The 27,378-nt window shown below is 47.1% G+C and overlaps 1 protein-coding gene across 3 annotated transcripts; it reads left to right on the top strand.

The window, feature by feature from the left end:
• Positions 1-5,807: 5,807 nt before the first annotated feature.
• GPR35 (G protein-coupled receptor 35) lies at positions 5,808-19,979 on the top strand. Of its 3 annotated transcripts, none has more exons than XM_026080091.1 (3): positions 5,837-6,098; positions 15,778-16,079; positions 18,234-19,979. In XM_026080091.1, exons 2-3 carry the CDS (start codon positions 15,885-15,887, stop codon positions 19,191-19,193), a joined length of 1,155 nt encoding a protein of 384 aa, XP_025935876.1. In that variant the 5' UTR covers positions 5,837-6,098; positions 15,778-15,884; the 3' UTR covers positions 19,194-19,979. The 3 variants fall into 3 exon arrangements, with proteins under 3 accessions (XP_025935879.1, XP_025935876.1, XP_025935877.1); XM_026080092.1 differs by lacking the exon at positions 5,837-6,098 and adding an exon at positions 17,464-17,686 and having other exon boundaries at positions 15,997-16,079; XM_026080094.1 differs by lacking the exons at positions 15,778-16,079; positions 18,234-19,979 and adding an exon at positions 10,075-11,061 and having other exon boundaries at positions 5,808-6,098.
• The last annotated feature ends 7,399 nt before the right edge of the window (positions 19,980-27,378 follow it).

Below are 27,378 nucleotides of genomic sequence, written 5' to 3'. Positions count from 1 at the left end.
GTATGAGGTTTCTTCCACCCCCCCACCCCTATCCCAAACTGTCTTGGGCCCTACAGGGAGACCTGTCCCCTACTGGCAGCAGGGACAGAGGCCCATGACATGGGCCACAGTGTCCTGCAGGAGCACCTTTGGTCCCAGCCCTGCACTGGGGCATCCAAGGCACTGCTTGGTATGGCCATTGTAGGTGGTCACAGGCATGCTTCCTCCTGATTGCTGCACTCCTCAGCCCCCCTGGGAGAGCAGCATGGGGGGTCACCATATATGCCAGGCCTCCCACACATGACAGGGCTCCTAGCCCAGCTCACACATTAGGATATGCATGGGTACCACCTGCACTGTGAACAAGGAGGGTGACCGCTCTGCTTTCCCTGGAACACAAAGGAAAGAAGAAACCAAAGTGATCATGCCCACCTTCACATTGAGGGCACCTCTTAGGCCATGACCAGAAGCAAGCATGGTTGCCTCAGTAGCTAGCACAGTATAAATACACAGTGGGGCAAACTGCTCTTTGCAGCCTCTCCCTGCTGCAGTGTGTCCAGCACCCTCCCCCCCAGGGGTTTAGCACCCCCCCACACCTGCAGTGCAGCTGCATGCTGGCACAGCACCCACACCGTCTGGCTCTCAGGAATGCGCAGTCTGGCTCCCATGGCTGGCAGCCAAGTTTCTGCAGAGCTGGTGCTCAGGTGACTCATCTCAATGCTTTCTTCTCACACTCTGTGGACACCAACACACTCATCAGTAAGTCTCCCTCGAGAAGGAAAATGACCATACTGTGCTGCTTCCCACCACCTTTTTTTTTTTCCTCTCCTTTTTCCTCCAATCATGACATATTTCCAGACAGTTATCTATATACTAGCCTGAAGCACCACCTCACAGAACTCCACAGAAGTATTTGTTCCCTTCGGCACTAGCCTGTATCTTTCCCCTCCACACTTATTTCAGACTTCAAAGATTTTTCTCCCCCTTGGATACTCTATCTTTCTGCTTTCCGAGTTTGCCAGTATGCTTACTTTGCAGATAGTTCAAGTTGCTGTAGCAGTCTGAATGTATTGCTATCCAAAACTACTCCTGCTCCCAGGCACAAAAGTACTGTACTATACCCAGAGTTTGGGGCAGCAGCACATAGCCAAAGATCTGATCTAATCTAAGCGCCCTTCTTCCCTGCAAGACTACTGACTTGCTCATCTGGCAGTTTGTGTAAAAGGGCAACGTGGGAACCTGAGCCCCTCTTTAGGGGCTGCAGACTGCTTGGAAGGATGGATTCCACCTAAGCAGGGAGCAAAAGCATCTTATTAACAGGTTGGCCAAGTTGTTGAGGAGATCTTCCAACTAGAAATCCTGCAGAAGGTGGGAATTCAGACCAACTGTCAAATAAGGAAGTAGTGGACCTATCTGGTGAGCAACATGAGCAGGGTGATGTTATCAAGAGAAGCCTCATAATCAGTGTTACTGGGCTAAACAGGAACCACATCAAGTGTATTCATAGACCAGGACAACACAGGGACAGCTCTTCTTCCTTTTTCTGGAGTACTGGCATGCTTGGGTGCCCCTCTGAAGTGCCTGTTCACTAACACACACACAGCACAAGGACCAAACAGGAAGACAGAGGTTTGTGTGCAGGTGCAGGAGTACAGTCTTATTGTGATCAGAGACATGGTGGGACAGCTCACACAACTAGAGTGTTGTCATGGATGGCTACAGGCTGTTTGGGAAGGACCAGCTGGGAAAGCAAGAAGGGGACTTGTTCTTTATATGAAAGAGCAGTAGGAATGCATGAAGCTCTGCCTGGGGATGCAATGAGCCAGCTGAGCACTTATGGGTCAGGATTAGATAGCACACCAACACTGGTGACACTATGGTGGGTGTCCTTTCTGATGAGCCTGATCAGGAAGAAGCAGACAAGCTATCTTCAAACAACAACTGAAAAAAGCCTCGCATTTACAAGCTCTGGTCCTCGTGGTGGACTTCAGCTACCCTGGCATCTGCTGGAGGGACAGCTGGGCACAAGCTATGTAAGAAGTTTGAGTGTATTGATGACCACTTCCTAACAAAGATGATCAAAAGGCTGATGAGAAGTGACCTCATTTACATACAGGAAAGGTTTGGGATGTGAACCATGAAATAGGGGCATTCATGATCCTGCAAGGAGGGAGCAGGCCCACCCCTGCCTGCCAAAAAAATAAAAAAAATAAAATAAAGTCACAGCCCTGAGCTTGAGGGGAGCAGCTGTCAGCCAGCCTCTTCAGGCAACTGCTTGGAAGAATCCCACAGCATAAGGCCCTGGAGAGAAAAGGGGGGGGGGGGGTCCCAGAGAGCTGGTTGATTTTCAGGGATCATCTCCAAGCTCAAGAATGGTCCATCCCAATGAACAGGAAATCAAGCAAAGGTGGCAGGAGGCCTGCATGGATGAACAAGGAGTTCATGGTAAGACTCAGACATAAAAAGGAAGCGTACAAGAAAAGGAAGCAGAGTCAAGTGACCCAGGAGGAGTATAGAGAAACTATGACCATGCAAAGCATGGTGTTAGGAAAGCCAAAGCCATTTGGAGCCAAATATGGCAAGAGACACAAAGCACAAGAAAGGTTTGTGCAAATGCATCAGCAGCAGAAAGTAGACTAGGCAAAGTGTGGGCCTACTGCTGAATGGGAATAGGGACCTGGTGACAAAGGACATATAGCAAAGGCTCAGATGCTTAATGCCTTCTTTGCCTTGGTTTTTACTGGTAAGACCAGCCTTCAGCAATCGCCAGTCCCTATGACTATGACCAGTGGCAAAGTCCAGAGCAATGAAGACTTACCTGTGGTGGTGAAGGATCAGGTTAAAAGGAACATTTAAACAGACTGGACATGTACAAGTCCCTGGGCCCTGATGGGATTCACCCTTAGAGGCTGAGGGAGCTAGCAGATTTCATTGTGAGGATGTGCTCGATTATCTTTGAAAGGCCATGGTGGTCAGGGGAGGTTCCCAAGGACTGCAAGAAAGCCAATGTAACCTGCTATCTTCAAGAAGAAAGATCCAGGAAACAGACAGGTTAGCATCAGCTTGATCCCTGGGAAGGTAATGAAGCAAAGATTCCTGGAAGTGATATGTGAAGGACAAGGTGCTCAGAAGTAGTCAGCATGGATTTACAAAGAGGAGATTGTGCTTAACCAACTTGATAGCCTTCTACAAGGAGACAACTGACTCCATGGATGAGGAGAGAACAGTGGCTGGTCTTTCTTTAGCAAGGCTTTCAACACTGTCTTGCTACATCCTCATACACAAACTGAGAAAGTAAGGGCTAGATAAATGGACARTTAAATGGATGGAAAACTGGCTCACCTGCTGGGCATGAAGGATTGTGATCAGCAGCATGGAGTCCCACTGGAGGCCCATCACTAGTGGTGCTCCCCCAGGGGTCAATGCTGAGGCCAACATTGTTGAACATCATTAAAGACCTGGTCAATGGGACAGAGTGTACCCTCAGCAAGCTTGTGCCATTCAGAGGGACCCTGACAGGCTGGAGAAATGGGCCAAGAGGAACCTCCTGAAGTTCAACAAGGGGAAGTGCAAGAGTCCTGCCCCTGGAGAGGAATGCCCCAGTACAGGCAGGGGTTATGAGCTGCAGAGCATCTTGCAGAGAAGGACCTGGGGGTCCTGGTGGACAACAAGTTGAACATGAGCCATCAGTGTGTCCTTGTAGACAAGGCCAACAGCATCTTGGGCTGCATTAGGAAGAGTGTTGCCAGCAAGTCAGTGGAGGTGATCCTCACCCCCTACTTAGCATTGGTGAGACCCATCTGGAGTGCTTTGCCCAGTGCTGAGCTCCTCAGTACAAGACAGACATTGATTTACTGAAGCAGGTTCCATCAAGGGCCATGAAGGTAATTAAGGGCTTAGAGCACCTTACAGACAAGGAGAGGCTGTGAGAACTGGGACTGTTCAGCCTGGAACAGAGAAGTCTCAGGGGGACCTTATCCATGTGTATAAATAGCTGGTGGAAAGGTGTAAAGAAGAGAACCAGATACTTCAGTGGTGCCCGGTGGAAGAACAAGAGGCAATGGGCACAAGCTGAAATACAGAAAGTTCCACATAAACATAAGGAAAAAAAAAAAAAGAGTTACACATACTTCACAGTGAGGATGCTCAAACACTGGAACAGCTTGCCCAGAGGCTGTGAAGTCTCCATCYGCAGAGACATTCAAAACCTGACTGGACACAGCCCTAAGCAACATGCTCTAGCTGACCCTGCTCTGAGCTGTGGGGTTGAACTAGGTGACCTCCAACCTCAGCTGCCTTCCAACTTCAACTCTTATGATTTTGTTAAAAAAGGCCACTGTCCTGGGCTCCCAGTCTAAAAAGATTTTGAGCATCAGTCTTGGTTTGGGGAATGCAGGTGCAATTATCACCATAAGAAAGCTCCCACAGCCTTTCCATTTACGGGTCATCCCACACACATCTTTTCTGGCCTTAACTACATTCTTCTTTCTCCACTCCCTCTTTCATGTTGGGTCTAAAGCCACTGCTGTGTTTCATATCACAGGCCTTCCCTGCCCTCCTCCCCTGCAGCACTTCACAAGCACAGATATTATCTGAAGCTGTTATCAGTGTGTAGGTACAGATATCCAAAGTGGCTCCTACCTCATGGCACTGATGTGTCATTCTTCATGACAGACTTGCAGGCTCTGGGTTCCTGGATGCCTCTAAGGGCTGTGAGCAGCATGCACCTCTTTGTGGTTAAAGGACAGCTCTGAGGCATTTTGCTCTGCAACAAGGCTTCAATAAGCATTTTTTTTTYCCTCCCTCTTCTGGATCTTCTGTCAGAGCCTCTCAGACCTATATACAGCACAGCTCTGCTACACAGCTGCACTCCAGGGCTTCATCTGTATGATGCTGCCCTGGTGCCTCCCAACCCAAGGCCATCTGGTCCACATTAGCATCTTGCCTCTGCTCTTTCATTGAGCACACAGATGTCTTCAAGCATCTGCTCCAAAGCTTTGGAGAGAGTAGGCTTCTCGTCACATCTTTTCACTTTGAGAGCCAGGGCAGGTACATGTTTTATAAGCATATAAACCAACACTAGCATTACTGGAATAAAGAAATGTTACATCCAGTCAGGTACTGAGGATAAATGGACAGCTAGACAATTCACCACTAGATACGTCACACCAGTAGTGAACACCAATCAAACACCCCACTACTGATACCTCCTTTGGGCTTACAGCTCCCCACAACCCCCTTTCTGCTGCCCTCGTAACACTCAAAGGCCTAGGTTAAAATCCACAGTCTCCAGTTCAGTTGCCAGCCTGACACTCTCAGGTGCTTTGGCTATACCTGTGCTCAAACAGCAGGAGAGCGGGTCCCACAGTCAAGCACTGGCCTGTGGTTGTCCCTGTGGTGGCCTTCTCTTGCTTCACCCCCTGCCCAAGGCACCAAACCTAATACCAGGGTTTGGATGGGCCTTGGTCTGTACTAACAGGCCATTTGGGTGCTGCTGTTTCCATCGGAGAAGGGATGGCTGGTTTTTCTACCTCATCTCCCACCCAGAAAGCTAGCCTGGTTGCAGAGAGCCTACCTTTCCTGTTTTGCTCCTGTCTGCTGCTCTCAGCCCAGCTATGTGCAAACATGAGTCATTTCATGTTTCAGTCAGCCTCCAGCTGAAGGGCCCCTGCACCTAGAGCCTTAGCCATTTTCTCTTTCCATCTGCACAGGGTAATCTAATCAGATATCACATTTTCCTAGCCTTTCCTACCTTAGGTTCCCAGCACAGCATTTCAAATCTGATTTTACTGCTAGCCAGGGGAGCACTCTATTTTTGATATTGCCAATTGACGAGGCGCTACATCTCATTGGAAAGTATTTGGGCACGTCAGAATCTGCTGACCAAGACCAAGCTGACTTAACATCTGCACAGGAGGAGGTGCTATAGAAGGAGTTTCAAATACTGGTGAGCTGTCAACAAGGGGCACAGCTCCTGCACCCCACTCCCTTTCTCCAGCTGCACAAGCTCTGTCACCGAATTCCCCTGTGCCTCCTGACTGGGATGCGAGGCCACACATTCCCTGGATGCCCTGCCTTCAGTGGGATCCACTACTGATTTTGTGGCATTAAACAAACAGGTAACTTCTTCACTTTGTTTCATTCTCACTTGCTAACCACAGATTGCTGCTTAGATGGATCTCATCTGTCTTTGACTCCTGGAACAAAATAGATGAGGCTTAGGCATCTTGTTTCTTTAAGTCAGCAGGATCAGTGATACAGATATCCATTCATTAGATTGTTAGCTCCGAAGCGTTCGGCTTCTACTCTTACTCCAAGGCATTCTCCAGACACCTTATTTGGAATAATACAGCATATTACTTTCTAACAGAAACTGGGAGTTGGAAACCAAGCCAACCCCAAGGTGAGAAGTGAGCAATTCCAAAAGGTTCTATATTTGTCCAAGTTAACCCTTACTGTTCCCTTTTACTGTCTTTCAAAGAAATTCTGTGTTTGGGGTGACTACATTACCATTTTCCTTAGTTTGACTTACCTTTCAGCTCTGCTTCTTCCTTTTTTTGGACTATTGGGGCTTTTCACAGCCAGCTGGTCAGTCACTGAGAGAAGGGGGTGGGAGAAGAGGGGACCAATTTTTCTGCCTTCGGAGGAGGCAGCAGAAATATTCTAAATTAAACAAAAGCTTCCAGAGGACAATAAAGCCTTTCTTGCCTACTGCAAGCATTTTTTGCTAGCTGCTCCATGCATATACTCTGATAGTTAAGGTTTATTTGCAGGGTTATTCTTGGAGAGCGAACTATGGATTTCAGCATGTTCTTCCATCACTAGTAGAAGTCACATACCCAACCCTTGAATACTAACAGATGCAGTGGTAAATAAGCCTGAAAGAATAAGAGTTAGAACAAAAGAGTGCTGTGTTTTACGACATTGTGTTTGAAAGAGTTGCTACTTGCCATTAGAGGCTGTGAACAGCCAGAAGGTTAGATCAGGCAGTTTCCAGACAGATTTCTTTATGCTACCTGGAAGGAGAGAGAAGACCCCGATTTCAGTGCTGTGGCTAAGCTCTCACCTAGGTGCTCTCCCTCTAGGGAAGTAGCTTATCCACCCACTCTGTCCAGACATGCTTCTCTCTCAGTTCTACTTGCCACCTGGAGCCTAACCGAAGAGGAGAGATGTTAGCTTAAAGTCTAGACTGTCAGCTGTAAGGCTACTGTACTCCTAGCCAGAGGAAGGAACACCCCCCMCACACACCCAAGAATTACTGCCCTGTCCATGTCTACTCACTCYTGTGTAGAAATTTTAAGTCTCTGCTGACAGCTACCCATCCAGCTGATAAGGAARGTTGGTCAAATGCACAATGCTGCCCTGGAGGCAGTTGTGTTTATATCCCCTTCTCCCACAAGGGCAGTGGCACAGAAGATAACATGCTGCACTCTTTCCTTCCCGTGTTTAGTCTTTCTCTCCCTTTACTCAGCTCCAGGTCCCTTCTGACTCACCCCAGCAAACCACCTTGGCTCCTGAGCTGTCCTTGGCTGTTTCATGCATCTCATTCCCCCTTCACTCCTCTGGTACCTGCTCACCTCTGAGGAACTCCCTCCAAGGCAGGAGGAGGATTTTACAGGCAAGGCTCGCCTGTTGGCACAGGGCTGCACACACATCCCTCTACATGGGTGCAGATGCAGATTGTCAGATTCCCCCATGACCATCCTGCTGGGAAACACATTGGATATTTGTCACCACAGTGCCATAGCACCAAGCTGTCTCTTCAGTCTCYGTCTCACTTCTGTTACTCTAAGCTCCCTTTTAAAGTTCTGGAAGGAGCTTGCCACATCTTGAGTTGCTGGAGGAAAATAAGCATAGCCCTGACCTTCCTATCCAGCTGGCAGGCTCCAGCTTCCCATGGTGAGGGACAGCTGCTCAGCTTTTCTCAGTCTATGGCAGGGGCAAGGACATGTTCCACAGTACTGGGGACCTTGCCCTTCAAGCTCCTGCCTGCTCCCATTCCTCCAGAAGCAGTGGGATGCTGTTTCATAGCCATCTCCCATCCTTTTCTCATACTTTTAACTTTGCTGCCTAGCCCCTCTGCAGCCATCTCATCTGCCCCACCTTCAGCATTTACAGCAGCCACAGGATATGCTAGCTTATCAAACAGCATCTCTTTGAAGACATTTAGGGCTCAGCCATGCCCTATTTGCAGTGTGGCCTGATTTAAAACCCTCCACTCCTTTCTCCTCCCCCRATCTTTGATCTGCCTGGTGTCCTGAAGCACTTGCAACCCCTGAGCTGCAGGTAGAGCCCCACTACTAGGCAGATCACTGACGCTGGGAAACTGGATTTGGGCCATGCCTCCGGCCCCAAAGCTGGCATCAGCCAGAGCCAAGAGCTGTTTTGCACTACTGAGTACRCTGGCACACTTTACCTGCCTCATACTTGCACACTGGGGATGCTGCCAGCATTGCCAAGCAGGAGCTGACAGAGCCACCTCACCAGCAGAGACATCTGCCCTACACGCAATTAGGGAGTATAACACAACATGGCAGTCCCACCTGTTGCTGAAGGTATTTCCCTGCTGCTACTTACTGTCATTCAGAGGTTTTCTTGTACCAGAGATCCAGGTGATATCAGCCTCCTCAAAGGAGGCAAGCAGCAGACCTCTGCTGAGAAAGTCTAGTCCTGTGGACACAGGATTCAGACAAGGGCTCTACACAGGAGCTTTGAGCATGAACAGATCATTAACATGACACTTGCATTCCCCCACCTCCTCCCCCATAAATCAAGTTATTTGTATGTTTATCAGTTACTTCAGAACAAAAGTATTATTTCTTATGTATGTAGTTTACTCATCTTCTGACTACAAGATCTGCATGCTTGTAGAGGCAGATAAGTGCTTTACTAATTTGTTCTGGTGTGGTGCCCCCTCTACATTTCTGAAAGCTGTAGGATTTTACTAGATCCTTCACCACTTCACTGCGTTAGAGTAGTAAATAACCTGTTCTAAATTAAAAAGTTAGAAAATCCTTTCCAAAAAAAAAAAAGTGTGATACATGCACAGAATCATCACTTCAGAGAATCCTCTCCCACATGCATGTTACATAAAGCTACTTTCCACAGGACGTAGCCTTTTAAAGGCTGGTTTTAACTAGCCCGAAGTTTTTACCCTTTGCACAACCAAAACTCTTGTGAAACACCTAGTGCCAGTACCACAGAGGCTCAGTACCTACTTCTTACATTTCACAGGTTTCGTAGGATGGTTTCTTGAGCAAGAATCACCAAGAGCTGAAGCTGTCTAAGGGCTGCTCTAGTTTTGCACAGGTTCTCCCTTATCAGGCATGTCTTTCTGCTTTACGTCTGCAAGCTCTTACTCTGCCCTGGAATAGTGGGCCTAAAAATCAGTTTAATACACACACACCCAGAGGGGTTGGAGAGCAGTACACATCTCATTCACACCCTTACTTTGGATTTTGAGCATGCCAACAGGCTACAGGAACTCAGGCTCAGATCCATTTTCCTCAGCTTGGAGCAGGTCCCCAAGGCATCCCAGAGACTCCAACACACCTGGCTAGACTCAGCATCAGGATGTCCGCCAAGTAACATCTACTATGCCCTCACAGCCCTTCATGGACCTACTCCCATATCTCCCAAGCCATCACTAGCATCAGAGCTTTTACTTATTGATTGTGCTGTGTCATCAAAATTCTTGCCTGGCTCAAAACTGAGCTCATTTTACCTAACTGGCAGAGATTGACTTAAGAAATTAGTGTTCACATTGCCAGAAGATACCTTGACTATCTTTGGGGACTGTAGCACAGGAATCCTTTCTATGAGTGCTATTGCCCCATGCTCCATTCAAGGCTCCTCTATTTAATAGAGGGTGCCTGCTATGTACTATTGCTAGTACACCCTAAAATATTTACAATAACAAACTCAGTTTAGAGTTTGATGCATCCCAATTACAGGCTGACTGAGAAAGCCATCTCTGTAGAGTCAAGTTCACATTTATAACAGAGTAAAAAGTTTCATTTAGATACCTTTTTATAAYGAGTCCTGCATCTATTGAGAGGTAGGAGGAAAGTCTTACCATGTCTTTTCCCATTTCAGGTCTCAGAACATCACACGGCATCCACACATCATGATAATGAATGCATCTAACAACTGCAATTTCACAAATTTAGAACTCCACCACCACGTTTATCTCCTTGAATTTACTCTTTATATCCTCATTTTCTTTTTTGGAGCAATATTTAATGCCCTTGCCCTGTGGGTGTTCTTCTACAAAGTAAAGAAGTGGACAGAAACTAGGGTGTATGTAATCAATTTAGTCTTTGCAGATTGCTCCGTTATCTGCACCTTGCCATTCATGGCTTATTTACTCTGGAATAAATCAGTCCGAGATGAACTCTGCCAGTTTATAGAGGCAATGTATATTATCAACATGGTAGCGAGCATCTACACCATTTTATTTATCTCTCTTGATCGATACATTGCTATAAAGCACCCCCTGAAAGCTAAGGCCTTCAGGTCTCCATTGAAAGCTGCACTTCTCTGTGGACTTCTTTGGGTCTCTGTGATAATCAGCACAACCTTACAGCTTCAGCAGAGGCAGGCCACTTTCTGCTTTCAGAAGGATACAGCCACACCAGCTATTCTGACCCTGCTTTCACTTTTCTTTGTTTTTACTCTTCCATTAGCAGCCTTGACCTTTTGTTCCGTTGAAATCATCAGGAACTTGAAGAGAAGGCTGAACACAAGTTCACTGGAGGAGAAATTAATCCACAAAGCCATTTACGTTATTTATACAAATATGACTGTATTTTTAATATGTTTTCTCCCAGCCTACCTTGGGGTACTTACCAGGTTCATAATGGAAAGCATTGGAGTTACCTGTTCCATGATTCAGGTCATGAGAAACTTTTCTTCTGTGACGAGGTGCATTGCCACATCCAGTTGCTGCCTGGATAGCATTTGCTATTATTTTGTGACCAAGGAATTCCAAGAGGCCCTTTTTCTGTCCAAACCCAGCATTGACAAAACAAATCAAATACGCACTTCTCAGATACAGACCTGCTAAAGGAAGATAAGGAAAAAACACCCACCATGCAATGTCAAGACAAGATACAGCTCTAATGTCACTGGGATAATTATTACTCTCTCTCTCCAGGGAGATCTTTGGTGGGTTTATCATYACCGAGTTCTACGCTATATTCTATATTTCTATTAAAGTGAGTTGTTACATACAGATGTGTAAAAGCTGGCATGTAATCTCTGTTCATTAACATGTCTCCCTTCCCCCTCCACATACTTTTTACTCCTATAGGAAGACAGGCAACTTGCACATATCTCCCTGTTTTATTTCATTTTGTAACCAGCCAACTGATCCTTATTGTCAACACATATATGAGAACATACCATGTTTCACCTCATTSTGTATTATTTCAGATTGTTTGCATTATTAAACTAATTCAGCTTCCTTTTAATCATCTTCCTTGGGGTGGGGGGAGGGTTTCACATGGTACCAGCATATTACCAAGTACACCAGCCTAGAAAACAGCCTAGATTCTTCTGACTGCTCTTGTCCTTCAAGTCAGTTGGACAGACAGATGTGAAGCAACACCTTTGTGATGAAAGCAAGGCTTCTCCAGTGCCACAGAGGAGAAGACTCAAGGAGATTTTTAGAGCCTTCATTAAATATTGGCTCCTTAGAAGGCAGAATATGAAGATGTTGGGCTACCTTTCCTGTAAGAAACCTTAGTGACAGGAAACAGAAAGGAATAGGTCATAACTTTTAGAATATTTTTGTTACTTTGGAGGACAGCAAGCAAACAAAGATACCTTACCGTCAGGAGAGGAAGCATCTGAGAGGCCCAGTTACTAGCTAGGTGCTAGCCAACAAGATGATACAGTGATCCAACAGAAAATACTTGTTTCAAACATTAGAAGCCTGTGAGAATGAAACAATATTTAAAAATATTTCAAGAACAACTGTGTGAAGGAAAACTTCGATCARGTATACCTGCATATGCAGAGTATTGCCTCTAGTCTTTAGTATACTGTTGGAGGCAAGTTCTGTTCCTGTTGAGGTACAGGCTTCTTCACCAGCATTTCCAGTAACTGGGTAGACCATGCCCCGCTCCTTGGTTCACCCCAAACAATTGGCTCCGGGTTTGGACCACTGGGTCTGCCCCAGAGCTGTTACCTGACAGACTCAGGAAAGCAGAGAGCTCTCCCAGCAGAGCATCCTACCCCATGACCCTTCTCCTGCCGTGGAGCACCCAGGAGACAAGAGCACCATATCCCAAAACCTCTTTGGAACAAAAGGATTAGCTCAAGGTTAAAAACCTGTTTTCTGACCTCAGGAGAGTTTGGATAGACCCTGTGGATTCCCCACAGTTTTTGGGCAAGGTCTACCCGCTGCATTGATTCTGTGATGATAGCTCAGATGCCTACGTAGGGAGGGCTGCCTCAAGGAAAGGGAAGTAGAGCCTTCTTCACTCAGAGAGCTCACTAATAGACCCATTCAAGCACACATCACCACAACAGCCCCAAGGGCAAAAAAGGTTTTTAAGGCAGTGCAGGAAGAGCAAGCCTAGGTCTGAAACAGCACCCAAGAAAGCATTTACAGAGCCCAGGTGACTCCACAAAGTTTGTGGAAGTAGCTTGTGGCTTACTTATCCAGATCTCACATTTGGAGGCTGAGGGTGCCAACACCAGAGCTCAGAGAGGTCCGAGGCCGAAAAGCCCTTGTGCTGCCACTGCCCTCCTTTGTGAGGGAAACTATGCAGGAGAAGCCCTCAGCAGTTCAACACTTTCTGAGAAAGTCTCAGAAACAGCAGCAGCAGCTCTGGGGACTTAATCTCCCATCATCAGTTGTTTACACCCTCATCTTGAACCAGAACACCACAGGATGCAGACTAARAAACACCCTCTTCGGAGGCTGCCTCATCTGCCAACAACACACACAGGAGTGGGCCACATCATTGCCCACACCATGGGCCTCTCTTCTCAGCAGATCCAGAAGCACCATATTTCCCATCAGCTTTCCTGACAGGCCAAACACAGTCTTCCAGCTCCTTATCCCTGGCCCACCTAACCGCAGGCTAGAGGCCACCTTCACCCGCCAGCCCCAGGCAAAGCACCCCAGGTCACACACCCAGCAGCCCCACTGACCCAGCCTGGGGTGTCACCTACTGCCCCACACCAACAGCCCCCTTGCAGGGCTAGCAGTTCCTCCTAGTCCTTCTCCTGATGCCCTACTGAACTACTCAGCCCCTAGCCCACCTTCTTATAGTAGCTGCCCTTAAAAGCTGCTTACTCCCACCTGTGGGTACTGAGGAGGGCCTTTGTTAACCCTTTCTGGACTCCTGCTAGCTGGGCCATTGCTGTTCCCTGGGTTTATGCTGTGGCACAAGCCTGGGTCCCCAATTTCCCTTTCCCAGTGGCAGCTCAGGGTCAGGGTATCTATTTCCATAGCCTGCCCACATTAATGCACCAAACATTTTCATAGGTGAAATGCATTTGTTTCATGAGCCAGCAACCTATAAAAGCTGCTCGCCCCCCCCCCCCATGTTATTCAAGTTCTGTTCTGTAGGCCCTGCCTAGGTTGGGCTATTTTTCCTTCTAAATATTGAAAAATCTACAAAATAGCCTCTAAGCTCTTCCCAGGCAATGCTTTAAGCCTGCTTATGGAGTTCCAGGAGATGGTATGAAGGAGTCAGATTATGTCCAGAGCCTTCCTTGCCCTTTTGTACATTTGCAACTTAGATCTATCATCACAGAGCCAACCACCTGCTGCTAAACCTGCAGCCATTGCCTTTGGAGCCACAAGCTCAGAAGACATTACCTATCTATCTGGAAAGATCCTGAGGGAGTCAGAGACACATTCTTCAACCTTGCATTCCCATAAGGGCTCCTTAGGTGCCCAACAAGGCCATGCGCACTTGCTAGCACCACATGGAGCAACAATAAATATCCTTTACAGAAGCTCGGCTGTGTCTGCCACTGCTCACACAGCTGATCATAGAAGGTCTGGAAGTGCTGAGTGAGGACAGGGCTCAAAAAGAGCACAACTGGGATGGGTAAGAAAGTGACTGTGTAAGTTCTTGCCCTAGAAATTCAATCTGACAGCTCAAATCTCCAAATATCAGCTGGAACATCATCATTCTGCTGACCATTACCTACTCCTCTGGAGGAGGGCTGTGTCTCTGGGAGGGTGGCAGACCCAGTTTGGGAGCTTCTGCTAATCATACAGGCAGTCACAGAGTCCCTAACCTGAACATCTCATAGTCTTATAATAGAATAACCGGTACGAAAGCTGCAGGGCTGATGGCAGTAGTGTGGGCCATCTTTCCGGTCCTCTGGTCACACTATGGTTCGATGGTGTGAAATCATGGAGGTTGCTGGGTGCTTCATCGGGCCCATCTTCCTCCAGGCCACAGCCCCCAGGAAGTGTCACATGCTCGCTATGGCTGTGCCAGCCCGGAGGAGCTGGTCCTGCTCCAGCAGGGGCTAAGGCGTCCCCAGCTGCACTCCATGGCAGCTCATGGCCACGGATATTCCAGTCCTTGCCAGCTGTCTAGGGGGGACTGGGCTGTGCACACTGAGCTTCCACTCTCCTACTGCTGGCCTTTAAAACACCAAGCCTGTGCCAGGGCCAGGCACTCTTATGCACTGCTTTAGGCCCTCAGCATTTTAGGGAAAGATTCTCCTAATGATCAACGCTGCCCTTATAGGCAGAAGGGAGGTGGGCTACAGGCATGAAGACATGGCTACAGACAACAGGAATTAACTGGGACTATCACTTCTAGCTCTGTCCTTYGCTGTGCCATAGACAAATGGATTTTAGCAAGTCAGACCCCCATGACATTTCTCCTCTGCAGGACTGATAGACGCTGACGACCACTAGAGACAGAGCAGACAACCATACTGGAGGCTCTGCATCTTCTTGCTAGCTACAGAAGTATTTTATATGCTCATTTAAAACTAAGAAATCGGGTTAAATGGTTCTCCTCCAAACAACCCCAAAAGAGAAAGCAATGCCTCTGACAGGCTGCCCCATGGCCAGGCAGCCTGAGTCGCTGAGGCTGGAGCCCTGCTGTGAATGTGCACAGGGCAGGGTGCCGGCTGGGTCGAGCTGTGCTGTTAGCAGGCTCTCCCCGAGCCTGTCTCTGCACATCCATGCAAACTGGTGCTAACCTCCTTAAATTAACTGGCATTAAAAGGACTGCAGTTGCTGCATGTGGAAGCCTTCAGAGACAGAGAAATCAACAACAAAAGCCATCAAAGCAAAATACCATGAGCACACTGACTTGTTATTAAGCAGCTTTTTACAGGCACTGACCACCTCAGCTAAGGCTACAGCGCCCCCCCCCCCCACCCCCGCACCGTTATCTCTCGCGCATCCCTGGTTAGCAATGACTGTCCTTTGACACAGCTTCTCCATGATGACATCAGCAAGAGGCATTAGACGTACCCGGCTGTTTCGTGGAAGACAAGCGGTCCCATCACGCTTGCCACCCTTACTATCCATCTTGCAATGAGGCCAAAGAGAAACACGCTACTTTTTTTCCATCCCCGGGCTGGTCTGTTCTGCTCGGGGGCACACGACACAGCGTGCCTGCCCAGAAAGGCTGGTGGGTTGCGCACCGCCTTTGCACCCTGCAGCGGCACCCAAGGCTGTGCAGTCTGGTGTGCTTGTGGGAGAACCTTTCACTGCCAGAACAGCAATTTGCAACCATTATGGGTTTTATTTTAGAAATTATTTGTTTTCCCACAACTGAAAATATTAATTGTGTTCATGTGAGGCAGGGAGAAGCACAGGCTGGGTGGAAAAACTTATGGGAAAGCATTGATCTAATGTGAAAGAAACAACAGAGGGCACCAGAGATTCGTCAGTCCCCAAAAGGAGACAATAAATGAAGCACTTTTGGGGAACAGCAGTTCATCGCTTTATATCAGCGCTACCAGAGCTGCCAGCAACAGGCTCACTCGGCAGTCGTGCTCTGCACCACGCGGCTCCAGCTCCCACGGGCTTTCCCTCAGACTCTCCAGTCAGCCTTGCAGCTTCTCCAGCAGGTTACATCCCTCAGACAGCGGCCAGCCAGAAGCAGGTAACTTTCATTTCTTTCTACACCTGTGCATGGCAGTGTGCTCTGCTCACCCCATCCCAGTGCGTTTGCTCACTTGTTAGCTGAAGCCTGTCTATCTTTTAGCACGAGTCAAGCCTCAGCTGCACATAGATGCTTTGCTTTCCTGCCACTCTCGCATGTCATGCCATGCTGCTTTGGAACTGCACCACTCCCTGGAGGGGTTTCCATCCTCCTCCTTCGGGTTACGCACCCCTGCTTCTGCTCCTGGGCACACTGTCGGCTGGGGCCTCAGCACTYGTGGCATCCTCTGCGCGTGCAGTATTCCCAAAGGGCGACTGCTGAGGTCTGTGGGACCCGAGCGCCAGGACGCCCAGCAATGCCCATGGGGCTCAGCTGCTCCTCTCTGACAAGTGCAGGGAGTGTGACATAAATATAGAGACTGACTTTTGCACTGAGCATTGACAGTGGTAGGCTGGCAGAGAAAGGTTGTAGGTTTACATGATGCTACAGTAAAGCTAAGTACTGGTAAGGCTAAAAACTCAGAAGAGTCAGGGCACTGACTTCCTATTAGTTCCTCTAAATTCCACCCTAAAAATTACCTTATCCCTGAATGCCAGGAATACCCCAAGAGAACTGATTCCAGGGCAGGTGCTGAGCTTTTCTCCACAGCTGCTGGATCTGGCTCCCTATCTCAGGCACTAAAAACACGTCACCTCGTTCACACAGATAGTTTTTCTGCAGTTTAGATATGGATGCTTAGAAGCCACTGACTTATAAGGTAATGTATTTATAAGGGATTGTAGGAATCCGGGAGCTTTCTTTCCCTGCCTTACTGTAAACACTTCCTAATGAGCTGCAAACAGTCTGATTCATCTCTGCCTCATTGCTGTAGGCTAATGCCCTCAGATATTTAAAGAAATACCAGGAGGCCATCTAAATTCTTGGATTCGGTGATTTTTTTTTTGCTCTAGCAACATTTTGGCTTCCCATATTTGCAGGTGGAGACCAAGCACCTGTTTTCATTTTCCCTTTTAAGGCCTTTTTCCTGACAGGGTGCTCTGTGCTCTTGCTGAGCTTTGCTGCCCCGAGCAAGCCCTTGGCAGCAAGGACCCATGCTCCGCTGCTGTGCCACCAGCCGCTGGGCCAGCAAGCCCACATCAGGCACGCATCTGCTAGCTCGCATTTCCTAAACCCTGCCGAAGCATTTCCACAGCCCTCCTATGAGTAAGGCCATCTGATTTACCCTGTGACCAGCCAGGACAGAGGCCTGTCTGTGGCCAGGACAAGCTGTCCCTGGCCCCTGTTAAGCCTCCCTCAATGTTGGGTAGGCTGCAGCAACAGCATTAGGTTGGGGGCTATTTCCCTGGGCGATGCCGGGGCGTGCACTCTGCCTGTCCCAACACAGGTGCGGATGTCCCACCCCTCGCCGGCCCCAGCACTGCATAGCTGTAAGGAAGAAACCCAGCAAAGTGCCAAGGGGCAGCTTTGGCGGCATGGCAAAGGTCTTTTGAGGGCAAAGCAGGGGAGAAATGCATGCTGGCTAAGGATAAAAATGAGGTGTGAACTCATTGGGCTGACGTTAAAACGAGAGAACTAGTGGATCTACGATTACCTCAACAGTGGCAAAGGTAAGGGACCACAGAATAAACATTCTCCTTTCACGACTCTTTCCTATAACCACAGTTTTGCAAACTGAGGCTGCAGTAAAGGAAAGCCAGGCCCATGATTTGAGACACCCTATTACCCAAGTAATATCGGCATGAGGAGTTTGCTCCCCAGCCCCTCAGTTTTTATGATAAGCTGCTCATGATGCAAACATGCTACTTAAATGGGTGAGCGATGGACTGCAATGGCAAGCGACCAAGAGGGCTTGCCAGGGCTCCTACCTTGTTATGGAAAAGAGGGGGTTGGTCACTGCCAAACCTGCTGCCTGAGACAGTAGCTGATGGAGAGGTCTGGGCATGAGGCCACAAACTAGAAAAGGTTATACAGGAGGATACATGTGTCTCTTGACAGTTTGAGGCATCTAGAGTTTAAAAAAAAAAAAGAAAAAAAGAAAACCAGCACACAGCAGGTATGAGGTCTAAGGGAGACAGGGGAGCACTCCAGCAGGACTCAGTGCTGGACGAACTGCCCGCTCACTCCATATTACACCTCTGTGTCCTCCTCTTGCAGTGGCAGCTCAGCATGGTGAACTGCTCCCAAAGCAATGACACAGTGCAGGATGGCGTCCTGCTTTTTCAGCTGATTATCTACATCCCGGTTCTCCTCTTCGGGGTCCTGCTGAATGCGATTGCTTTCTGGGTCTTCTGCTGCAAACTGAAGAGGTGGACCGAGACTAGAGTGTACATGATCAACCTGATGGTTGCTGACTGTTTCCTGCTCTTCGCTCTGCCTTTCCTGATATATTTTCACCAGCAAGACCACCCCACCGGCAAGCTTTGCTTCACCATACAGTGTATATATTTTACAAACAGGCCTATGAGCATCCTCATCATCACGATAATTGCAATTGATCGATACATTGCAATAAAGTTCCCTCTAAAAGCAAAAACTCTTAGATCCCCACTGAAATCAGCTTCTATCTGTGGACTTCTATGGATAACACTCCTAACATATGCCTACTTCTATCCAAAGTTTGAAGAAGGACAGGAACAATTTTGCTTTCAGAAAAGAACTGTTGAGCCTGAATATTCAATATTACTCTCCATTTTCTTTGGGTATTTTATTCCCTTGGGGATTGTGACTTTTTGTTCAGTGGAAGTCATCAAATGTCTCAAAAAGAAGATGTCCACAAGCTCTCATGAGACAAAGTTAATCCAGAAAGCCCTCCACATTGTTTCTGTGAATCTGTGTGTGTTCATTATATGCTTTTTACCTTTATACATTGTACTGCTCTTGCGGTTTGCAGTGGATGTTGCTGGAGCCTGTTCTCTGATCCCAAATGTTAGAGTCTCTATTCAGATCTTTGCATGTTTAGCAAATGCTAACTGCTGTTTGGATGCTTTTTGCTACTACTTTGCAGCCAAGGAATTTCAGGAAACTTCCTCTCTGCTCCCCCCTTGTATTTTCATGAGGTCTAGGATGAATCAAAGCGAAGAGTCACAGCAACCCACAGATCAAGTCATGACATAAGAAAGCTGTAGTGCACCATCGACGTCAATCCCATCCCATTCTTAAGAGGCACTGTGTTGCTGAAGTTTCAAGGCAGAGGGAATGGGACCACCTACAAAATCTGTAATCTTTGTGGGTATGGGCATAACTGCAGAAAGGATCAATCCCCTCAAAGGGGCCAATGCTGACTTGACTTTTGTCCTTCTGACCTCAGTGACTTGAATACAGCTCTGGCTATTGTCTCAGATAATGTATCTCAGATCAGGTTCAAGTATTTCCTCTTCAAGAGGGAGATTCACATGGTATGGAGAGTAGATAAGGTTGTTGTTTTGGTCATGCACACATTTATACGTATAACATATGCATGCAGCTAAACAAGAGGAACTATGCTCCCTTTTAGCAATGCACAAATCCACTTCTAGTATTTTAATATATATGGTCCTTTAAAAAAAAAAAAGAATGCCACTGTACTACAATGCAGAGTCTAATATATCTGTACTGCTCACATTAAAAGATTTGCCTGTGTAGTGGTAACTTCCTGCCAACCAATACATTTTTGATGCCATCAGAATTTAGCTATTTCTGTGTGCTGAATAAACTGCAAGAGTCAGAAAATGGCATGAGAATATTGCCCATTCCTGCCATATAACATTTGTATTAGCCTGGGGAAATGCTCTGACTTTTGTAAGACTAAAATCGTTGTGAGTATAAATAAAGGCATTACTGCATGGAAAAAAACAAGCTATGCCCAGTGTTATTGACCATACAACAAACATTTAGTAGTACTACATAGCATTGTACCTAGCAAGTACAAGGCTGTGAAGATCTGCTCTCACTCAGCTGGTCACTGTAAACCCTGGAGACAAGATTGTGGCTGCTCTTGAACGGGGTCAAATCTTGTGTCCTGTCCAGTGAGAGGCGGTCGTTTCTGCCTGGGTCACCCAGCATCACTGCTGTTAGAGGAAGGGGGGGCAGAAGACATCAGTGAGTGACACAAGCAGATGCATCCCTGATCCCACCCTCGCTATCTACGAAGAGTGCTCGGGGGTATTTGCTGCGGGGGGTCTGTAAGGCAGAGACTGGGCAGACCCATGGCTGAGGGTTTCTTGGAGCCGCCCTGTGTGACGAAGCATTGCTTTAGATTTGGGGCTTGCGGCAGCGCCTTTTGGATGCCCGGGAGGTCAGCGGAAGGAGTGAGGCCCCCAGCTTTGACCCTGAGGTTGGTCTGTYGTCACGATTGCTTACCTCGGCCCAGAGCGGCTTCCCGCAAGACACCTCCATGAGCGGGACTACCAAGCTCCCTGCCCTGGCAGGAGGCTGTGTTCCACGCATCCCTGCCGGCTCGCCGCCCAACTGAGCATGCTGGGTTCATGGTAGGGGCAAGGACCCTGTCACGGAGCTCATTTTGAGGCATTTAACTCTTTTTATGCATTACATGGGGAGCCTTGATCTATCCTACGTGGACCCCAGACCAGGCACCTATTTTAATGCCTGGTTTTCTGAGTACCTAAATCCTTTATAATATCTGTGCTTGCTGGCTCTGTGCACCGGAAATCACTTCCCTCCCTCCTGGGAAGTGACAGCAGAGCAGCTCAAAACAGTTAAGTCACAGCATAACACAAAGTGAGCTCCCGAAGCAGCTGAAAAAAGTGAACTACATATAAACCTGGACTGAGGAAAGGGTTAGCATCTAATCTCTGAAACTGAAGAGTAACCAGGCACTGGTAGTTGCTGTGAATCCCTTGTAGGTAGCCTCACCTGGAGGAAGGGCTCATCTTAAAGTCATTTCTATATTTGGTGACAGCAGACTAGCAGGTAATACTTGCATCCGTTTATGCTTTAGTTTCACCAACTGTTATGTTTCTGCAATGTCATTTTTTTCCCCTCTTAGCTAGTATTTATTAACATATACTTCAAATAGTGCATATAGAGAGACAGACATATGCACAYACTTTTGCTGATTTTTTAAGCTACTATTAAGCTACGCTGAGAATAAGGGAAAAAGTCAGTTATAGGATTTTGATTTGATAAAGTCAAGAGATGATGGCCACAGGCATATTTGTTTCACACATACACCACCATTTACATTGATTTTCTGGGTCTCCTATGCCATGTTTCATTGTGGTTCCCCTGCCTCCATGATGGGAAACCCCAGTAGGGTGGAGACTATTAGAGCAAGGTGTCTGCAGCCATCACTGTGTTTGCGGGCCCACGAGCATCTCCATCCACATTGCATATATACTGCCGCTCAGGCAGGAGACACCAAGTGCCTGGGGCAGAGAGGGGGCATGGATGTCTGCCCTTCCCCGGCCCTGAAGCATGCTCTCCCAGGTGGGAGCCATCCTTTGCCCACCCTGTGGTGCTGCAGGTGTGGGTGAAGGTACATCCCAGGCCCCAGCACCCTCCATGGTGGCTCCTGCATCGCCTCAGCGCTGCTCAGGGTGATGCCCTGCATGCAGACTGCCTTGGGGAGAATCCCACCACCCTGGCATGCTCAGTGCCTCCTCCAGCTTCCAGTCATCCCTTTCTTACCACCCTCATTGCCTCTCTTGCCCTGTGAAAAGATTGTGGGCATTCAAAGAGGACTACTAAAACTAGCCACCATGGTGGCAGTGGTGGCGGCAGCGGCATGGCTTACCTCTGTGGCTGCTTTTCCAAAAGCCCCAGGTCCTGCTGCCCTGCCATCCTCTGCCCAAGCACGCATCAGCAGGGTTTGGGGCTAGCATCACTCTTCTGGCCCCAGGGGTTTACTCTTCCTCCCCTGCCAGGGCGCCTTTCTAGTTACTGTTCACAGAAAGTAATAAGAAACTGCAGACTGGCTTTAAAAAGCAACACAAAGCCTTGGCCTACCCACATGGCTTGTGAAACAGATGGCTGCATTACTCAGTGTGCTCCAAAACTGCATAAAACTAATACACGACAGACCCAGATTTGAGGGGGAGGGCAAGGAGCAGCTCTACCAAAATAATAAAAAACAAAAAAATAATAAGCCTACCAGCTCCAGCTTTCCCCTATGATTTTGTTTTGAGCACTGAACTGTGAACCTTCTGCTCCCACCATCACCCCCAGCCCTGAGGCTGGACCCTTTTCCAGGCCAGGAGCCCAGCAGAGGTACCTTGTCAGCAGCACCAGCAAAGCAAATTCACCCTGCAGAGCTCAAGGGAAACCCCTGGATTTCCCCCATGAGAAACCAAACCTGAATTCTTCCAAAGGCCAAGTGCAGCCAGGTTGGAAGTCAGCAGAGAAGGTCATTTACAAACTGCCTAGGTGTGACTTTTGTCCAAACACAATCGCTGAGGAGGACTTCCCTGCCAGGTCTCATGTGCAGGGCACTTGGTATAGTCCCATGGTGTTCGCYGGAGTGCGAGACCCAGTCATGAGCTGACCCAGCATTGCCAGGGAGCAAGGACACAAATGCTGGGGTCATTTTATGCAAGCTATATACCTTTACCTATGGAGATTGGGCAGGTCAGTGCTTTATTTCACAGTTCAGCAGCAGATGACATGCTTGAGGACATGGTATTCATGAGCAATACCACAGCCTCAGGTAGCACATGGGCCAAAACCAAGAGTCTATCATTAACAGTCAAACACTGAAAAAAATAACATGGGACAATCACCAGATTTACTCTGTGATTTCGGGTTTTTTAATATATAAAATATCCTTCTAGTAGCACATATTGGCCCTTTAAGATGACTATCAGAGAACACACTCAGGACAAGTATGGTTTATTCCAGATGTACAGACAGCAAAGCTCTAAATAATGAAGTAGGAAATGATCTTGTGGTTTTGCGCAATGGTGATGAGAATAGCTTAGAATGAACTAGAAAACAGGATTTTCAGCTCTAATGGGCAGGGCAACATCAAGTACAAATAATGTGTCAGATTTAGATGGGATCTCCAGGTGCTACTGTTAATCTTTCCATGAAATCACTAGCTTCACAGGGCATCTAGGTAGCATAAGTGACTCAGAGGTTATAAAATATCCTTCTCCTCTGTCAGTAGCAGATCACAGATTTGAGGCAATATCTCAGGATGGTTAGAGTTTTAGCCCTGCAAATCCAAGCAGGATAAAGACAGTCAAACCAATATCAGATACAATCAGAGCCAACCTATTATTCAACTCCATGTAAATGCTGAAATCAAGCTCTCTGGAGAGAGACCGTTAGACTAGCCACAGGGGCCAACACAAAGGTCTGTACCTTGCCTCCAGTAATAAACCTCCAGCAATTGCTTCTCCAGGAAAGGTGTACAAAGCGGCAGTCATGCAGTGATACTTCCTTTGAATATGCTCCTGGCCTCCAGAGCCTTGTAGCTCAGAGACCTCTTGAGTCAGGGAGCGGGTTTTTTTTTTCTCTTTAACGTTTTTCTGTGATTTTTTCCTTTCATTTCTTTCAGTTGTGTTCTGAACGCCTGTAAACCTTATTATCTACAATATCCTGGGGCAAGGGATCACTGCAGCCTAACTATGGCCTGTGCTTAAAAGTATGTCTTTCTACTCATTTGCTACCTGCACATGCTAAAAACCACTGTCTAGACATTGGCCAACAACGTAAGAAAAGACAATTCTCCATCACAGAAACTACTCACCATCCAAAAGAACGATTAGATCTGATCTGCTTCATGTCACTTTCCTTTTGCAGAAGTCCCATCATGGTGGAAGCTACAGGGAGCAACAGCAGCACAAAAATGGATGAAACTACTCAGGTCATTAAGTAAATCATTTATGTCCCAGTTTTCTTCTTTGGACTATTATTTAATGTTCTGGCTTTACGGGTATTTCACTGCAAGCAGAGCAAATGGACAGAGACAAGGGTGTACATGACCAGCTTAACCATTACAGACTGTTTGCTCTTCGTTTTGCCCTTCAAAGTCTATTTTCAAAGACAGGAAAAGATGCAAGACAAATATTGCTTGATCTTAAAAAATATCTATTATTTAAGCAAAGTCACAAGTATCTGTGTTGTCACCCTCATGGCTGTTAACAAATACTTTGCAATTAACTAGCCTCTGAGAGCAAAAGGCTTAATGTCCCCGTTAGCCTCTGTTCTCGTTTTTACCATGCCGTTGATGACTTATGTGTTTAGGCAAATGGTGTTCAATAAGAAAAAAGACTTCTATTTCTGAAAACAGTCCAAAGGGCCATCAAAAACTCTTCTGGTCCTGGGATCCCCTTCTGAAATTTTTTATCCCAGTGGTTATAATGAGTGCTTGCACCATATAGATTATTATGAAGCTTGTTAAAAAGACGAAGGTGTGTTCACATGATGTACAGTTAACTCAGAAAGCTAACAACATTGTTTTCAAAACCTGGTTGTGTTTATAATGTTTTCTCCATGCTAACGTGGGGCACCTTGTCCAATTCACAAGAGACTCCAACAAGATTAGTTGCTCTGAAATACGCATCATTAACGCTTTTGTGCATATGGCCTCATTTATGGTAAACACTAACTGCTGTTGGGATGCCATTTGCTGCTGTTTTGTAACCAAGGAATTTCAGAGCCCTTTCTTGTTACCCAAGTCTGTACTTTTTTCAGTCAAGGAAGGATCACAGGCTAGGTACTGTATTAAACAGCTGTGCTGAAAAATCCATAGCTAATGTTATTACATATAACCAAGCTTCCAGCATACAGAGTTGTATGAAATTAATGGGTTTTGCTTGTAGAAAGTATACTGAAGTCTTCCACCATTCATGTTCTAAGTTTAAAAAATTAAGTGTTCCTTCTGCTAGTTGTAAAGGGGAAAGTTGGTCATTTCACAGTCTCTGCCATCATTAAGAAATATTTTTTGACAGTTGTACTAAATGCTACAGAAGCCAAAAAAACAAACATTCTTTCAGAAGTAAAAATAAAGCTATCTCATGGTAATACATCTTTAAGAAAATATTCATTTATTACCATTGTACATCAGAGTCCACTATTATCAATGCTTAAGATATACTGGAGATTTTGAGAGCTGAAGCTTAGCTACTGTGATATAAGATCTGCCTCATAATAGGATATTTATACTGCAGCCAAAAGTTGAGCAAGAAATTCCCTGATTAACTGAAGAACTATCATGATGATATATGTACTGCCTTGGACAAAAATTATGATCTAGTTTCCGTGCCGAGTTACAATCACATTTAGGACTCATTTCTGACATCCTTCTTCAGTCTGAACAATACCTCATCTCCCTGAGTGCTCCCAGTAACTGTGAGGGCATCTGGACTATAGTAAACTATCAGCCACCATATCACACTGGAATAGCAATCCATAAGGATAACCACACGGTCATACACAAATCTTTCCCATTCCCCAGCCCTTGATTCTGGCTAAGGACAGTGGTAAGCAGTAGCCCCAGTCTGTCCGAATCCCCAGCAGGCAGAGCTGGCACTTTGTTAAACTTCTTGTAAAACCCAAAGTGAACAGAAGCTTATAACTTGACACTATATTTTTTGTGCAAACAGCAAATGTTCTTTTGCCTGAAGAAAAACACAATAGAAGCAGTGGAAAAAGCATGCAAGCTGCTCTTACCCTGTAAAGAGATGTTCACTGAAGTCAGCGAAAGCCCTTTGCACCAAGACTTGCTGGGGAAGAGCTCTTGATTTCGTTTGTGGATATTCTACTCCTTATCACAGTGTCACATGTAGCTTTTGTACACAGGTTTGGCCCAGTGAGACCACACACCCTTTAATTAAATTTAAAAACCTCTCTGAAAAATGCAGGGGTCCACATTGTCCTCCACTGTGCTTCTGGGCTTCTGCCTTGCTCTCTCATTCCTAAGAGGCTACCACTCCTGGCAAAACCTAGAAAAAGGGTCAAAATAGGAAATGAAGAGCCAGAAGCACCCAAACGGAGGCAAGGTGGGGGAAGAAGGGGCCTTTGGGCTGGCTGCAGTCGCAAATTCTTGACCGGCTCTGACCCTGCCCTAATGTGTGCGGGTTGATCTGGCCCCAACAGCTGGCTTTGCACCCTGTCTGCACAGTTAAGGATTCTCAGTTTACCTAGACCCTCCTATTCATGGCCACTAATTCTGACACCTAAATTCACAGCAACATTTAGGATTCTGAGCCCCACTTGCTTAGGATCCAGTGGTTTTTCAGGGTACTGCACCCGTGAATCTTTCCACAAAACATTTTGAACCGGCTATACCTAAACACCTGTATCTTCTACAGGTGCATAAACTGAGATGCATAAACTTAGCTATTTCAAGCCAAAAGCCACAAAACCACTGCATTCTCTGCTAGCATTTAAGCCAGATATAATCTCCCTGTCCCTTAGAAGAAAGAGGTGATAACAATGACCTAATCTTTACATGAGCAAATTGTTGCTGCAGTCAACATTCAGGCTTGAGAAAAAAAAATGACCAAAAGCCTACACAGTAATCTAGAATCTCTTTCGAAGGAACTGGCCATCTGTTTCAGCATTTATGTTCCCTCCAAGCAAGGAGGGCAGAGACTGGCATTAAATAGTATCTTGGCATTTGCTGGCATTCCAGCAGGCCTGAAATCTGAATTCTCACCATAGGATTTGGGTCCACCACCATTCCTCTCCCCACGGACTGAAGGACAGATATTGTACAATCCTGCATTTTAGCAAGTCAGGTGCTGCCTTCAGATTTTGGAAGCATCTCTGAGTTCTTGTTTTCTCAGTGCGGCACAATCGCTCCAAACACAAGCATTGCCCGACCATTTCCGAGGGTCTCTGCAAGAACAGAAGGGAGTGATAGTTAAATGGGGAGGGCAAGCTTCGCCACTCCCTCCCCAGCACGCTTGCACAGAAATGCCCAGGGTGATTACTTTGGGGCTGCTGCTGCAGGCCCTTACCTTGGTGTCACCTAAGCACAGACAAATCTGCCTGTGTTTTCTCCACCACAGTTCAGTTCCCCCGGCAGCACTGAGGCGTTGTGAAAGAGGATCAAGCTGGAAGAGAGGAAAAGGGGAAACAGTCTCAGCTGCTAGGATTTGCTCACAGTGCAAAGCCCGTTGGGTGATGCTCATCAGAAACCAGACCAAAACGAGCAGTGCCAGCAGTCTGGCTCAGCCCCCTGCTCTGCAGCATCCAGCGCCAGTGGGATGTGGTCTCTGGGCTGCTTACGGAGAGCTTCCCTAGGAGGGGAGGGAGGCTGGGAGCCCATCCAACCCGAGGTGTTACAGCTGTCTGTGGGTCTGCACCAGGAGCATGGGAAAGACTTGTGGGAAGGGCTCTCTTTGGCTGAGAAAAC

Source organism: Apteryx rowi, unplaced genomic scaffold (genome assembly GCF_003343035.1).
Source record: "Apteryx rowi isolate R43461 unplaced genomic scaffold, aptRow1 scaffold_51, whole genome shotgun sequence".
Taxonomy (NCBI): Eukaryota; Metazoa; Chordata; class Aves; order Apterygiformes; family Apterygidae; genus Apteryx; species Apteryx rowi.
This window is presented reverse-complemented; position numbering and strand designations above follow the sequence as displayed.